This window comes from Hemitrygon akajei, chromosome 6, assembly GCF_048418815.1.
Source record: "Hemitrygon akajei chromosome 6, sHemAka1.3, whole genome shotgun sequence".
NCBI classification, from domain to species: Eukaryota; Metazoa; Chordata; class Chondrichthyes; order Myliobatiformes; family Dasyatidae; genus Hemitrygon; species Hemitrygon akajei.
In genome coordinates, this window is record NC_133129.1 from 175,768,567 (window position 1) to 175,782,752 (window position 14,186).

Here is a 14,186-nt window from a genome sequence, read left to right on the forward strand (position 1 = left end):
ATGAGTATAGTCACATCCTCAAAAAATTCAGTCAGACTCATAAGGCATGACCTGCCTTTCACAAAACCATGCTGACTATTCCTAATCATATCATGGCTCTCCAAATGTTCATAAATCCTGCGTCTCAAGATCTTCTTCAACAACTTACCAACCACTGAAGTAAGACTCACTGGTCTGTTATTTCCTGGGTGATCTCTATCCTTTTTTTGAATAATGGACCAACATCCACAACCCTCCAATCCTCCAGAACCTCTCCTGTCCCCATTGATGATGCAAAGATCATTGCCTGAGGCTCAGCAATCTCCTCCCTCGCCTCCCACAGTAGCCTGGGATACATCTGGTCTGGTCCTAATGACTTATCCAACTTGATGCTTTCCAAAAGCTCCTGCACATCCTCTTTCTTAGTAACCTTTCCTAACTTGTCTGTTCCTATCCCTCTCCAATACTATGGTAAAAGAGATAGATTGTGATTAATATCTCCAAAATGCTTTCCCTCTGAGAGACCTGACATCTGACCAGGTTCATTTCCCAATACCAGATCAAGTACAACCTCTCCTCTTACAGGCTTATCTACACATTCTGTCAAGAAACCTTCTTGAACACTCCTAACAAACTCCACTGCATCTAAACCCCTTGCTCTAAGGACATGCCAATCGATATTTGGGAAATTAAAATTTCCCACCACGACAAACCTGTTATTATTACACCTTTCCAGAATCTGTCTCCCTATGTTATCCTCAATGTCCCTGTTACTCTTGGGTTGTCTATAAGAAACACCCAGTAGAGTTATTGACCCCTTCCTATTCCTAACTTCCACCCACAGAGACTCTGCAGACAATCTCTCCATGTCTTCCTCCTTTTCTACTTCCGTAACAGTATCTCTGATCAACGGTGCCATGCCCCCACCTCTCTTGCCTCCCTCCCTGTCCTTTCTGAAACATCTAAAGCCTGACACTCGAAGTAACCATTCCTGCCCCTGAGCCATCCAAGTCTCTGTAATGGTCACAACATCATAGCTCCAAGTACTGATCGACCCTCTAAGCTCATTCGCTTTGTTCATAATACTTCTTGCATCAAAATAGACACATCTCAAACCATCGGTCTGAGTGCGTCCCTTCTTGATCACCTGCCTATCTTCTCTCTCAGACTGTCTCCATTTGGTTCCCACCCCCCAGCAATCCTAGTTTCAATTCTCCCCAATAGTCCCCCTGGGATTCAAGTGCAACCCGTCCTTTTTGTACAGGTGACTCCTGCCCCAAATGATGTCCCAATGATCCAGAAATCTGAATCCCTGCCCCCCTGCTCCAATCTCCCAGCCATGCATTTATCTTCCACCTCACTCTATTCTTATATTCACTGTCGCATGGCACAGGCAGTAATCCTCAGATGACTACCTTTGTGGTCCTGCTTCTCAACTTCCTTCCTAACTCCCTGTAGTCTGTTTTCAGGACATCCTCCCTTTTCCTACCTATGTTGTCGGTACCAATATGTACCATGACCTCTGGCTGTTCTCCTTCCCACTTCAGGCTATCTTGGACGTAATCTGAAACATCCCAGATCCTGGCACCTGGGAGGCAAACTACCATTCGCGTTTTTTTCTTGCGTCCACAGAATCGCCTGTCTGACCCCCTAGTTATAGAGTCCCCTATCATAGCCTCCATCCTCTTCTTTCCCTACTCTACTGAGCCATAGGGCCAGACTCTGTGCCAGGGGCACAGCCACTGTAACTTCCCCCAGGTAGGCTGTCCCCCCCACCTCATCCCTAATGATACTCAAACAGGAGTACTGATTGTCAAGGGGTATAACCACAGAGGTGCTCTCTAGCCTCTAACTCCTGCCTTTCCCTCTTCTGACTGTTATGCACTTAGCTGTCTCCTGAAGCCCCAGTGTGACTACTTGCTTATAGCTCCTATCTATCACCTCCTCACTCTCCCTGACCAGACAAAGGTCATCGAGCTGCATCTCCAGTTCCCTAACACGGTCTCTAAGGAGCTGCAGCTCGACGCACCTGGCACAGATCTGGCTATCTGGGAGGCTGTGAGTTTCCCGGACTTCCCACATCTGACACCAAGCACAGAACACTGGTCTCACACATATTCTTCCTGTCTGTACTCTACTCAGGCAACCTACCTCGCTTCGACTCGTTAGCGCCTAAGCCCCTTTGAGCCAAAGCATTCCTACTCTGTCTCCCTCTACTCTGTCGCCCACTTTATAAGGCTGTCTCATTTTAAACTCTTCCCGCTGTCTTCACTGGTTGATGTCCACACACTTGTGCACTAATGCCCTGATCAAACCGCTGAAGAAATAACCGGCTCCCTTTAAACTCTTCTCGCCTAGATAGAGTGGATGTGGAGAGGATGTTTCCTATTGCGAGGGAGTCTAGGACCAGAGGACACAGTCTCAGAATAGAGGGACATTTATTTTGAACAGAGATGAGGAGGAATTTTTTAGCCAGAGGGTAGTGAACCTGTGGAATTCATTGCCACAGCTGGCTGTAAAAGTCAGGTCATTGAGTGTATTTAAAGCAGAGGTTGATAGATTCTTGATAAACCAGTGTGTAAAATGTTACAGAAAGAAGGCAGGAGAATAGGGTTGAGAGAGAAATGGATCAGCCATGATCAAATGGCAGAGCAGACTCGATGGGCCAAATGGCCTAATTATACTCCAATGTCTTATGGACCTTCTCTCCAAAATGTTCACCACTATCAAATGCATCTTAACTGTCTTTTAAACAGTTTTTAACCAAAATAAAGTTTATTAAAAAGGTAACAAACTTTTTCAGAAATAGTTAAAACAACACAGAAGTTTATTATCTCAATTTTGTGTAATTGGTTGTATATAACAATAGTACAGTGCAATATATAAAATAAAACTGTAAGTTAAAACAAGAAATATAAAATTATGTAAGTAATGCAAGAAGGGATCAAAATCTGAGGTCGTGCTCATGGTTTCATGGTGTGTTTAGATATGCCATTAACTGAGGCTTCTGTGGACCCCAGAAGAAGGTTGGGAACCTCTGTACTAGTCCTTTCAATATTTGGTAAGTTTCAGTGAGATACCCCTCATTCTTCTCAACTCCAGTGAGCACAGGCCCAAAGACCTCAAACGCTCCTCACATGTGACTCCTTTCATTCCCGGGATCATTCTCGTAAACCTCTCTCCAATGCCAGAATATCCTTTCTTAGATATTGGGCTCAAAAGTGCTCAAAATACTCCACAACACTCCCGATTATTGGAGTTTTGCTGTAAATAGATTTAAAAGCAGTACATAAAGGAAATGCAAGGCAGGTCAGACTGCAGCTGTGGTGAGAGGGAAATTGAGTTACCATTTTTGAGAAGAATGAGGGGTATCTCACTGAAACTTACCAAATATTGAAAGGACTAGATCAGAGGTTCCCAACCTTTTATATGCCATTAACTGAGGCTTCTATGGACCCCAGAAGAAGTTTCCTATAGTGGGTGAGTCTAGGACCAGAGGGCATAGCCTCAATATAGAAAGACCTCCCTTTAGAACAGAGATGAGGAGGAATTTCTTTTACCAGAGGGTGGTGAATCTGTGGAATTCATTGCCACAGATGGCTGTGGAGGATAAGTCATAGGGTATATTTTAAGCGGAGGTTGATAGATGGTTAATTAGTAAGGCCATCAAAGGTAGGAGAATGGGATTGAGAGGAAAAATAAAGCCATGATCGAATGGCAGAGCAGACTAAATGAGTTGAATGGCCTAATTCTGTTCCTATGTCTTATGGTCTTATTCAATCCTTCAGAAATTCCGATAGTTCAGTATCTGGTTCACCATGTTCACCATTCCTTTTTCCACTCACTAGGATCCTGCTCTCCCTTTCCCTTGCTCCCTTCCCTTTGCAAACCCTAGTACACACTCCCTGTCTTTCTCCATGGCCCAGTTCCCTCACTGGGCCTCAGATCCTGGGCTACCTTCCAGGCACCTGGGCTCCAATTCCCACATAGCCACAGTTGCCACTCTCTCTCTCTCTCTCTGCCTTTCTCCAGGGCTCTGTTTCAATCACAGGGCCTCAGTTCCCACACTTTTTGTGATGCGAGGGCCACACTTTCCACACTATCCTCCACTCAACAGGGCCCTGATTCCCAGTCTCTGCCAGGCCACAGTTGTGAATCTCCCTGCCTTTCTGAAAGGCCCTATTTCCTGCGCTATCTTCCATTCCCTGGGTCCTGATTCCCACACTGGCTCTGATGCCAGGCCACAGTTTCCATTCTCCCTGTATTTCTCCAGGGCCCCAATTCCAGCATGACCTTCCACTCACCTGGCCTCAATTTCCATGACCCCTTTTGACTCACTAGGCCCACCAATTCCCTTATTCCTTTTCACCAACCAAGGTCTCATTCTCTGTGCTTGTCATGGTCTGGATCGGTTCCCCTTTAAATTTAGTTAGGTTGCATTATGATCGGGATCATTGACTCCTTGTTCCCTTCTAATTCCGTTTCACACGTCCCTCGAGCTTGGCCATTAAGGTAATCTACTCTCGACCCGAACCGGCAGCTTATAAGCCGCTGGCTTTAGCCATTCGGGGTGAGAGTGGTAAGAAGCATTAGCAAGTCGCCGTCGCTGCCACAAGCCAGAGTTATCTTGCCCGCATCGGAGTGCCGGCAATTCACCTTCCTTCGCCAGAGTGAATCCGGGCAAGGTCAAACTGCCAGGGGTGAGTTGAAGGTGGAGTCCCGGCTCGGTGCCTGAGTTGAGGGTGGAGACCTGGCTCGACGTTCATAGCCAGTGTCCATGTCTGTCCCTTGAAGAAGAGCCCCAACTCAGTGCCTGAGTTGAGGGCGGAGTCCTGGCTCAATGTTCATGCCCAGTGTCCGTGTCTGTCCCTCGAAGAAGAGTCCCGGCTCGGTGCCTGAGTTGAAGGCGGAGTCCGGGCTCGACATTCCTGTCCTGTGTTTGAGTATCCACGTTCTGGCTGCGCCGATCCATGGTGTCCATGTTCTGGCTGCGGCAATTCAAGTTGCCAGTCTCCAAGTCCAAGGTCCGTGGCGGTCCATGTTCCGAGTGTCTAAGTCATGGCCGCGGGGATCCAAGTTCCCAGTTTCCAATCCAAGTTCCGCGGCGATCCAAATCCCTAGTCTCCTAGTCCGAGGTTCTTGTTCCTTTTTGTCCTCCTTGATGTCCCGGTTCTATGTGTAGCGAGTAATAAACGCTATTTTATTGAACCTAAGAAAAACAGTATTTATGTCCTGCTTGTGGGTCCTCTCCCAGCACCCTTGCCCCCACCGTGTAACAGAGCTCTCTTTGAACCTACTCGATCCATTGGAAAATGTATTTATAATACTGTGTAAAACATTAAAAATGAATTAGAGTATAACATCCAAAAGTCTGGAAAATTGTGAGTACGAAGCCACCAACGTTTCTGAGCATTTACTGGAAATATCAGAATCAGATTTAATATCACTGGCATATGTTATGAAATTTGTTAACTGAACAGCAGCAATAAAATGAAATACATGATAACTAAATATAGAGAAAAATTGAGTAACATTAAATATATATATTGTATGTTAAATAATTAAGTTAAAATAAGTAGTGCAAATGACAAATAAAAAAGTAGTGAGGTAGTGTTTATGGGTTCAATGTCCATTTAGGAATTGGATGGCAGAGGGGAAGAAGCTGTTCCTGAATCGCTGAGTGTGTGCCTTCAGGCTTCTGTACCTCCTACCCAATGGTAACAGTGTGAAGAGAGCATACCCTGGGTGGTGGGGGTCCTTAATGATGGACACCGCCATCCTAAGGCACTGCTCCTTGAAGATGTCTTGGACACTACGGAGACTTGTACCCATGACAAAGCTGACTAATTTGACAAATCTCTGCAACTTATTTTGATCTTGTGCAGTAACCCCACCCCCAACATACCAGACGGTGATGCAGTCAGTCAGAATGGTCTCCATGGTACATTTGTCAAAGTTTTCAAGTGTTTTAGTTCAACCCAAATCTCCTCAAATTCCTAAAGAAAAATAGCTGCTGGTTTGCCTTCTTTATAGCTGCATCAATATGTTGCACCTAGGTTAGATCCTCGGAGATATTGACACCCAGGAACTTGAAATTGCTCACTCTCTCCACTTCTGATCCCTCTATGAGGATCCGTTTGTGTTCCCTCGTCTTTCCCTTCCTGAAGTCCACAATCAGCTCTTTGGTCTTGCTAATGCTGAATGCAAGTTTGTTGCTGTAACACCACTCAACTAGCTAGTATATCTCACTCCTGTAAGCCCTTTCGTTACCATCTGAAATTCTTCCAACAATAGTAGTATCATCAGCAAACTTACAGATGAACTTACAGTAAGTAGAGAGAGTAGAGCAGTGGGCTAAGCACACATCCCTGTGGAACACCAGTGTTGACGTCAGCGAGGTGGAGATGTTATTTCCAATCCTTATTCCTGGAGGCAGCTACAGTTCTAACAGATTTTGTTTCTGGTTTAGAGTAGCATCAGTCAGTTCTTTAAACAGTCTAAGCACTTTACCCTAATGGCAACTGACTGAAACTGTCCTATAACTGTTCATACTGTTCAGTGGCAATGCAACCATTTCTACTGTGGAGGAAATAAGATTGCTAGGTCTTCTTGTATCTCCTCAAAGACAGACATGATGAATATGTGGATACAAACAAGAGTTTGTATATCCACAAGATATTCTAGCAATACTGGAAAAAACATTCACTAACACTATCCTTATCCTATAAGAGGAATAGACAGATTGGACAGCCAGTGCCTCTTCCCCAGGGCACCACTGCTCAGTACAAGTGGACATGGCTTTAAGGTAAGGGGAGGGAAGTTCAAGGGGGATATTAGAGGAAGGTTTTTCACTCAAAGAGTGGTTGGTGCGTGGAATGCACTGCCTGAGTCAGTGGTGGAGGCTGATACACCAGTGAGGTTTAAGAGACTACTAGACAGGTATATGGAGGAATTTAAGGTGGGGGGTTATATGGGAGGCAGAGTTTGAGGGTCGGCACAACATTGTGGGCCAAAGGGCCTGTATTGTGCTGTACTATTCTATGTTCTATGTTCTATAAATTCACAAATTTCCCATATGACTGTCATCTGCAATAATGCAATCACTTGAGTTATATATGATGTTTTCCTCAGGGGTTGTCTATTGGTGGGTCATCAGGAGGCTACAGGGGCTGATCTGGGATTCACATAATTTGGGATGTTAGTGTGGATTCCCTTAATGGAGAATGCCCATGTGTGACTTTGTTTGATGTGCAGAGGCTGATGCATTGGCCAGCCACCACATGGTCCTTGACAGATCGGGGTCAGGATCCAATGGTACTGCCATTATGATGTGTCATTATCTTCTGCCAGCTCCACCACACTGAGGACTTGGTTGGGTCGCTCATTGTCTGGAACCTTCCACTTGCCATGAGTGACTCTACCAAGAGCTAAGCGCCAGATGTCTAGACAGCATCTCTCTCAGGATCCTGGTAACCCACAGGCCTCTTCACTACAACAAGGTAATGATCCTCTGTCAGTAGAACTTCATCCACAAAGGAAACATTTCACTTGATTATGCATTTCATTCTTCGCTTCTGTATTTCATGTTGCCAAGCAACATCCTAACGAATTCGGTGCTCCCAATGTGTCCTCCTCTATCTCAGTGAGACCCAACGCAAATTGGGGGACCACTTCAATGAGTCATTTTATTCCAGCTGCAGCAGGTGGGATTTCCCAGCGATCACCCATTTCAATTCAACTGCCCATTCTCATTCCAACATGTCAATCCATAGCCTCCTCTATGGCCACAATAAGGCTATTCTCAGGTTGATGGAGCAACATTTCATAATCCATCTGAGTAGCTTCCAACCTGATATCATGGCATTGATCCCTCGCCCTCTTCTCTTGTTTTCCATTCTCCATTCTGGCTCCCCCCTTTACTGCTTCTCTCCTCCTCCTCCTGCCCATCTCCCTGCTCTGGTGCCTCTCTTCCTTCCCTTCCTCTCATTGTCTACTCTCCTCTCCTATCAGATTCCTTTTTCTTCAGCCCTTTTTCAACCTATCACCTCCCAGCTTCCCACTTCATCCCACCTTCCCCCAACCACTCGGCTCATTTCACATCTTACCTGCCAGTTTATACTCCTTTCCCTCCCCACCCACCTTCTTATTCTGGCTTCTCCCTTTCTTTGCAGTCCCGATGAAGAGTGCCAGCCCAAAATTATCTATTTATTTATTTATTTATTATTAATGTAATTGCACAGATTGTTTCTTTTTTTTTGCACATTGGTTGCTTGTAAATCTTTGTGTATAGATTTTCATCGATTCTATTGTTTTTCTTTGTTCTACTGTGAATGCCCAGGTGTAGGTCAACAGGAGTAGGTGGTTTAAATGGACTAGATGGGCCAAAGGGCCTATTTCTCTGCTGTACTTTTCTATGACTAAGAAAATGAATCTCGGGGTAGTATATGGTGATATATGCATTCTATGAAATTAAATTTACTTTGAACTCTGCAGTTAAACCAAGAACTCCAAGTGTTTAAAATTCTGTTAGATTTTACTGAAACCCCCCCCAATGCTCACCCGCAGCACCAGCAGCTACCATTTAGTGAACCATCACTTTTGTTGCTTGCCTAAGATTGCTCAAAAGATAAACTGACAATGGTCACTATTACTGAACAGCAACCATGCACTGTACACTGCTTCTGAGTTGCACTATTCACCTTCAATGATCCAGTTTCAAAAGGGATGTACAATATGGAGCTGCAATGTGTAGTACTGCTGAGCAAAAATAAGTATCTAATCCCCTCTGGTATTTTATCAGTTAATGGTAAAATACAAAGGCAATGTACTTTGATATCAGCTCTGGTGGACTGGATGGATGGGATCAACAAGAAGATCGGAGAGCCGGGAAGGCAGCTCTGCAACACTTCATGGAGAGCGAAGGGTATGACAAGGTACAAAATAAGCCATGGCCATCCACTGCAACCGAGAAAGACCCCAGTTGGGACGACTACTTGTACCACTGGACCCGGACTTCAGAGGTCAAGAGAGTGGAACTGCCCCAGTGCAATGGCTTTTCCACTTTAAAAACTCTCCCACACAGGTTTCACTGACATCGTCGGAAATTATGGACAATCAATGAATCATACTTTGAGGAAACAAAAATGTTGCTGGAAGGGGAATGACATGGGGATAGATAACCAAAGGGAATCATCTGCAAGTATCAAAGGGTGCTGGATCAAAGCATTCAACATTACAAGAGAGAAGCCAAATTTTCAAATGACTCTGGACAATTAAAATTCTGCATCGTATGTTCCCCAGTGGAATTAGACCAGTGAGCTGATGGTACAGACACTGAGCTTGCAAACAACTGCTAGTCATATCAACATGAACTTAGTACTCCCCTTGGTGTTACTTAAGGGAGAATCTGAGTTGGCGTGTGGCCAAGTGGTTAAGGCGTTGGTCTTGTGATCTGAAGGTTGCTAGTTCGAGCCTCAGCTAAGGCAGTGTGTTGTGTCCTTGAGCAAAGCACTTAACCACACATTGCTCTGTGACGACACCGGTGCCAAGCTGTATCGGCCCTTGCCCTTCCCTTGGACAACATCGATGGTGTGCAACTGCCGGTCTCCCATGCAACCCTGTCCAGGCCTGCTCCCTGGAAACTTTCCAAGTCACAAATCCATGGTCTCTCAAGACTAACAGATGTCTAACCCCCGAAACAAATGTGCAAACACGAAACCCACCAACAGTAAATTTGAAACTATTAACATATATCATTGACTGTAATACATACTTGTCCTTTTTTTTTAACAATTGCTTCTAAATATCACTCGATATTTATTTATAATTTAGAAGTTTAATAGGCTTTCCCCAGCCCAACTAGCACGCATTGCCCAGTTACACCCATCTGACCAATTAAGTTACTAACCCACACACCTTTGAACTGTGGGAGGAAATGGGAGAACCTGGAGGAAATCCACGTGGTCAGGGGAGGACGTACAAACTCCTTACAGACAGCGATATAATTGAACCCAGGTTACTGGTGCTGTAATAACATTACACTACTGTACTGCCCGTGAGATACGTGAACTGCAATGTTCATAACCTTTACGAGTTCTACAGAATTCTAAGTGTCTGATTCCCACCTGATTGTAAAGGGCGCAGACGTGGAGTGCTGTATTGCCTGAGGCATTCTGTGCTTCCATATCAGCCCCGTAGAAAAGCAGATGTTCTACGTGTTGAACATGGCCATAACGACATGCCTAATAAAATAAAGCACCAAAAGTAGATCACTATTCAATATTCAAACAACAGTTGAGCTATTTCATCATTCTCACCAGCTCCTCCCCCCCAGGTTAGCAATGAATATAATTTTCGATCTATTGGTACAGATCGACAGAATACAATTCACAACCTGAACTGCAAAATCAATTAAAAACAGCATGTACAAGAAAAATGAACTAATAAAGCTGGGCAGTGTCTCGGAGCCTAATAAAGTATAACACAAGAGCTGATCAACATCTCAGAAGATCAATCCTGGACATAATATATTGAAGCAATTATGAAGAAGGCACACCAGTGGCTGTATCTCATTTGGAGTTTGAGGAGATTTGATTGATTTACGTCATCAGAGTACCGTGAAGAGCATTTTAACTGGTTGCACCCCACCATCTGGATTGGAGTGGCCACTGCACTGGATCAGAAAAAGCTGCAGAGAGAGTTGGAACCTCAGCCAGCGCCATCATGAGCACTAACCTCCTCCCCATCGAGGACATCTTCAAAAGGTCCCAAAAAGATGCCTCAAAAAGGCAGCATCCATCATCAAGGACACCGAGGACGTGCACTCTTCTCACCATTACCATCAAGGAGGAGGTACTGGAGCCTGAAGACACACACTCAACATTACAGGAACTAATTTTTACACAAACTCAGCATTTTAGCAACAGCTACTTCTCCTCTGTCGGCAGAATTCTGAACGGTCAATGAACCATGAATGTTATCTTACTACTTTTTCTCTGTTTTCATAATATATATATATATATATATACATATATATATACACACACACTATATATTGTATATATCATTCAATATATATTTGATTGATGTACATTACATTTTAAGTATTGCTCTATACTGCCGTTGCAAAACAACAAATTTCTCAACAAAACTTGATTCTGATTCTAAAGCCTGCTCCTTCATTTAATAAAATAGTGGAAATGATCATAACTTCAATTCTGCATTCCTATCTACAGTAACCTTTTTCTTTATCAATAATATCTCTACTCCTCCCTTAACAATATTCAACTATTCCGCTTCCACTGCCCTTTGAGTGAGAGGCCTCCTAAGACTGTCAGTAATCTGAAAGAAAGAATGCCACTTAATCTCTGTAGAAATAAATTTCAACAGTGACCTTCGTTCTAGGTTCTCACACAAGAGGAGATAATCTCTCCACATCCACCATATCAGAATCAGAATCAGGTTTAATATCAGTGGCATATGTTGTGAAATTTGTTAACAGCAGTAGCAGTACAATGCAATACATGATAACATAGAAAATAATATGTAAATCAATTATAGTAAATATATATACATGAATATTAAATACTTAAATTAAAATAGCACTAAAACTAAGTAATAAAAGTGAGGTGGTGTTCATGGGTTCAATGTCCATTTAGGAATCGTACAGTAGAGGGGAAGGAACTGTTCCTGAATCACTGAGTGTCTGCACTTCCTTCCTGATGGTAACAATGAGAAGAGGGCATGTCTTGGGTGATGGGGGTCCTTAATGATGGATGCCACTTTTCTGAGGCATTGCTCCTTGAAGATGTCTTGGATACTACGGAGGCTACTACCCAAGATGGAGCTGACTACTTTTACAACTATATGTATCTTTTCGATCCTGTGCAGTAACTCCACCACCCCCAACCCCTATATCAGAATGTGATGCAGCCTGTCAGAATGCTCTCCATGGTACATCTGCCAAAGTTTTCAAGAGTCTTAAATGACAAACCAAATCTCCTTAAGCTTCTAATGAAATATAGCCACTGTCTCACCTTCTTTATAGCTACAGCAATATGTTGGGACCAGGTTAGATCCTCAGAGATCTTGAAATTGTTCACTCTCTCCACTTCTAATTCCTCTATGGGATTGGTTTGTGTTCCCTTGTCCTACTCTTTCTGAAGTCCACAATCAGCTCTTTGGTCTTACAGACATTGAGTGCAAGGTTGCTGCTGCAACATCACTCAACAAGCTGGTGTATCTCACTCCTGTACGCCCTTTCATCTCCATCTGAGAATCTGCCAACAATGGTTGTATCATTAGCAAATTTATAGATGCATTTATCATCAAGACTCTAATGGCCTTATAAGTTTTAATCAAGTCCTGTCTTACTCTCCTAAACTTCACCAGGTAGAAGCCTACTGTATCCAATTTGTCCTCATAAGGTAACCCATCCATTCCAAGCAATAATCTCTGACCTTCTTTGATCTGTTTCCAAGTTATTAGCGTCCATCCTAAAAGATCTCTCTAAAAAGATCAATGCTCTGCAATACACAGTACTCCTAAACAAGTCTCACAAACACCTTGTATAACTGAAGCATAAATTTGCTTCTTGTAAGTATAATTCCCCTGCTAATAAACAATCACATTCTATTAGCTTTCCTTATTACTCGCTGTACTGGATTATTAGTCTCTCCTCTATCATGCATTTCAAAGCCCATAATCTCTTGGTATTCAGATACCATGCTTCTTTTATTTTCCTACTGCCAGTCTCACTTATACCTATATTATACTCCATATGATGGACTTTAGCTGTCTGTGGCAGTGAATTCCACAGATTTACCACCCTCTGGTTAATGAAATTCCTCCTCATCTCTGTTCTAAAGGGTCATCCTTATATTTTGAGGTTGTGCCCTCTGGTCCTAAACTCCACCACTATGGGAAACATCCATTTTTCTAGGCCTTTCAATATTCAGTAGATTGCAATAAGATCCTCTTTCATTCTTCTAAACTGCAGTGAGTACAGATCCATAGCTATCAATCATTCCTCATACATTAATGCTTTCATTTCTGGAATCATTCTCATGAACATTCTCAAGACCCTCACCAATGCAGCACATTTTTTTCTTACATAAGGGTCCCAAAACTGTTCACAGTCTTCCAAGTATAGACTGACCAATGCCTTATACAGCTTCAGTATTACATCCTTGCTCCTATATTCTAGTCCTCTTGGAATGAATGTTAACATTGCATTTGCCTTCCTTACCACCTACCACTGACTTTGACTAGCAAATACTCTTTGATAAGTTTATTGTTGGAACGAAGCACTAATTCCTTGTTACATCTCAGTAACTGGAACATGATCCATTCTGGCCTTCCCTCCATTCACTGTTATCTAGTCAATCTTCCATCCATGCCAATATGTTACTTCCTACACTTAGAGCTGCTATTTCCCTCAACAATCTTTAATGAGGAATCACATTGTAAGTGCTCTGAGTATCTGAGTACAAGATCTGAGTCCAGATTTTCCTAATCTTTCTAATGCCATGGTTGTTGTTGTTGTTCTTTGCACGTTGGGTGGCAACTTTGCTGTTCCTTTAGCGTTTGTCTGTTTTTTTATGAGGCCGAGTTGACAGCTCAATGCTGAACCCAGCACAGATGGAAAGCATGCAAAGAGCTGGCCAGGTTTGAACCAAGGACCACTCGACTCGAAGTCCAGTGCTGATGCTATTACACCACTGGCTGGCAATGCCATGGAGCCCTACCATTAACTGAGGGGTCTGTGGACACCAAGTTGGGAACTGAACCTTTTGAAAGAGTTCCAGTAAATTGGTCAAATTTGATCTCCTTTTAACAAAGCCATGAGGATTTTATCTGATTATCCTCAGATATTTTCTCAGTGCCATTAGTAATAGAACCTTTTATTTCCCCATGAAAACTATTAAGCTAATTGGCCAATAATTTCTTCTGTCTCTTTTGATTTTTGCATGTGCTAATCTAATTTTGTTTGCACTAGACACATGGTCTCAATATTTCCCCATTATTAAGGTGAATTGATAAACAAAAGGAATCCTTCAGCATCCCTTCCTTATTAGTTAAAGATCTCTGGATTGTTTGGGAGCACCGTAGCATGAGGTTCTCCAAACCTCATATCCCAGTGTTTGGTTACCAGCAACAAGGATTGGTGTGACAATCCATGGCCAATGTTGTACCAGCTGGACTTGGGG

The 14,186-nt window shown here is 43.3% G+C and overlaps 1 protein-coding gene across 3 annotated transcripts in view; it reads right to left on the reverse strand.

Moving 5' to 3' along the window:
- shank2b (SH3 and multiple ankyrin repeat domains 2b) overlaps positions 1-14,186 on the reverse strand; it is a 1,185,964-nt gene that overhangs the window by 809,550 nt on the left and 362,228 nt on the right. For all 3 annotated transcript variants that reach the window (XM_073049802.1, XM_073049805.1, XM_073049804.1), the window contains one exon: positions 10,104-10,220. In XM_073049802.1, the coding sequence (XP_072905903.1) occupies positions 10,104-10,220 (117 nt within the window). The remainder of the gene's footprint in view (positions 1-10,103; positions 10,221-14,186) is intronic.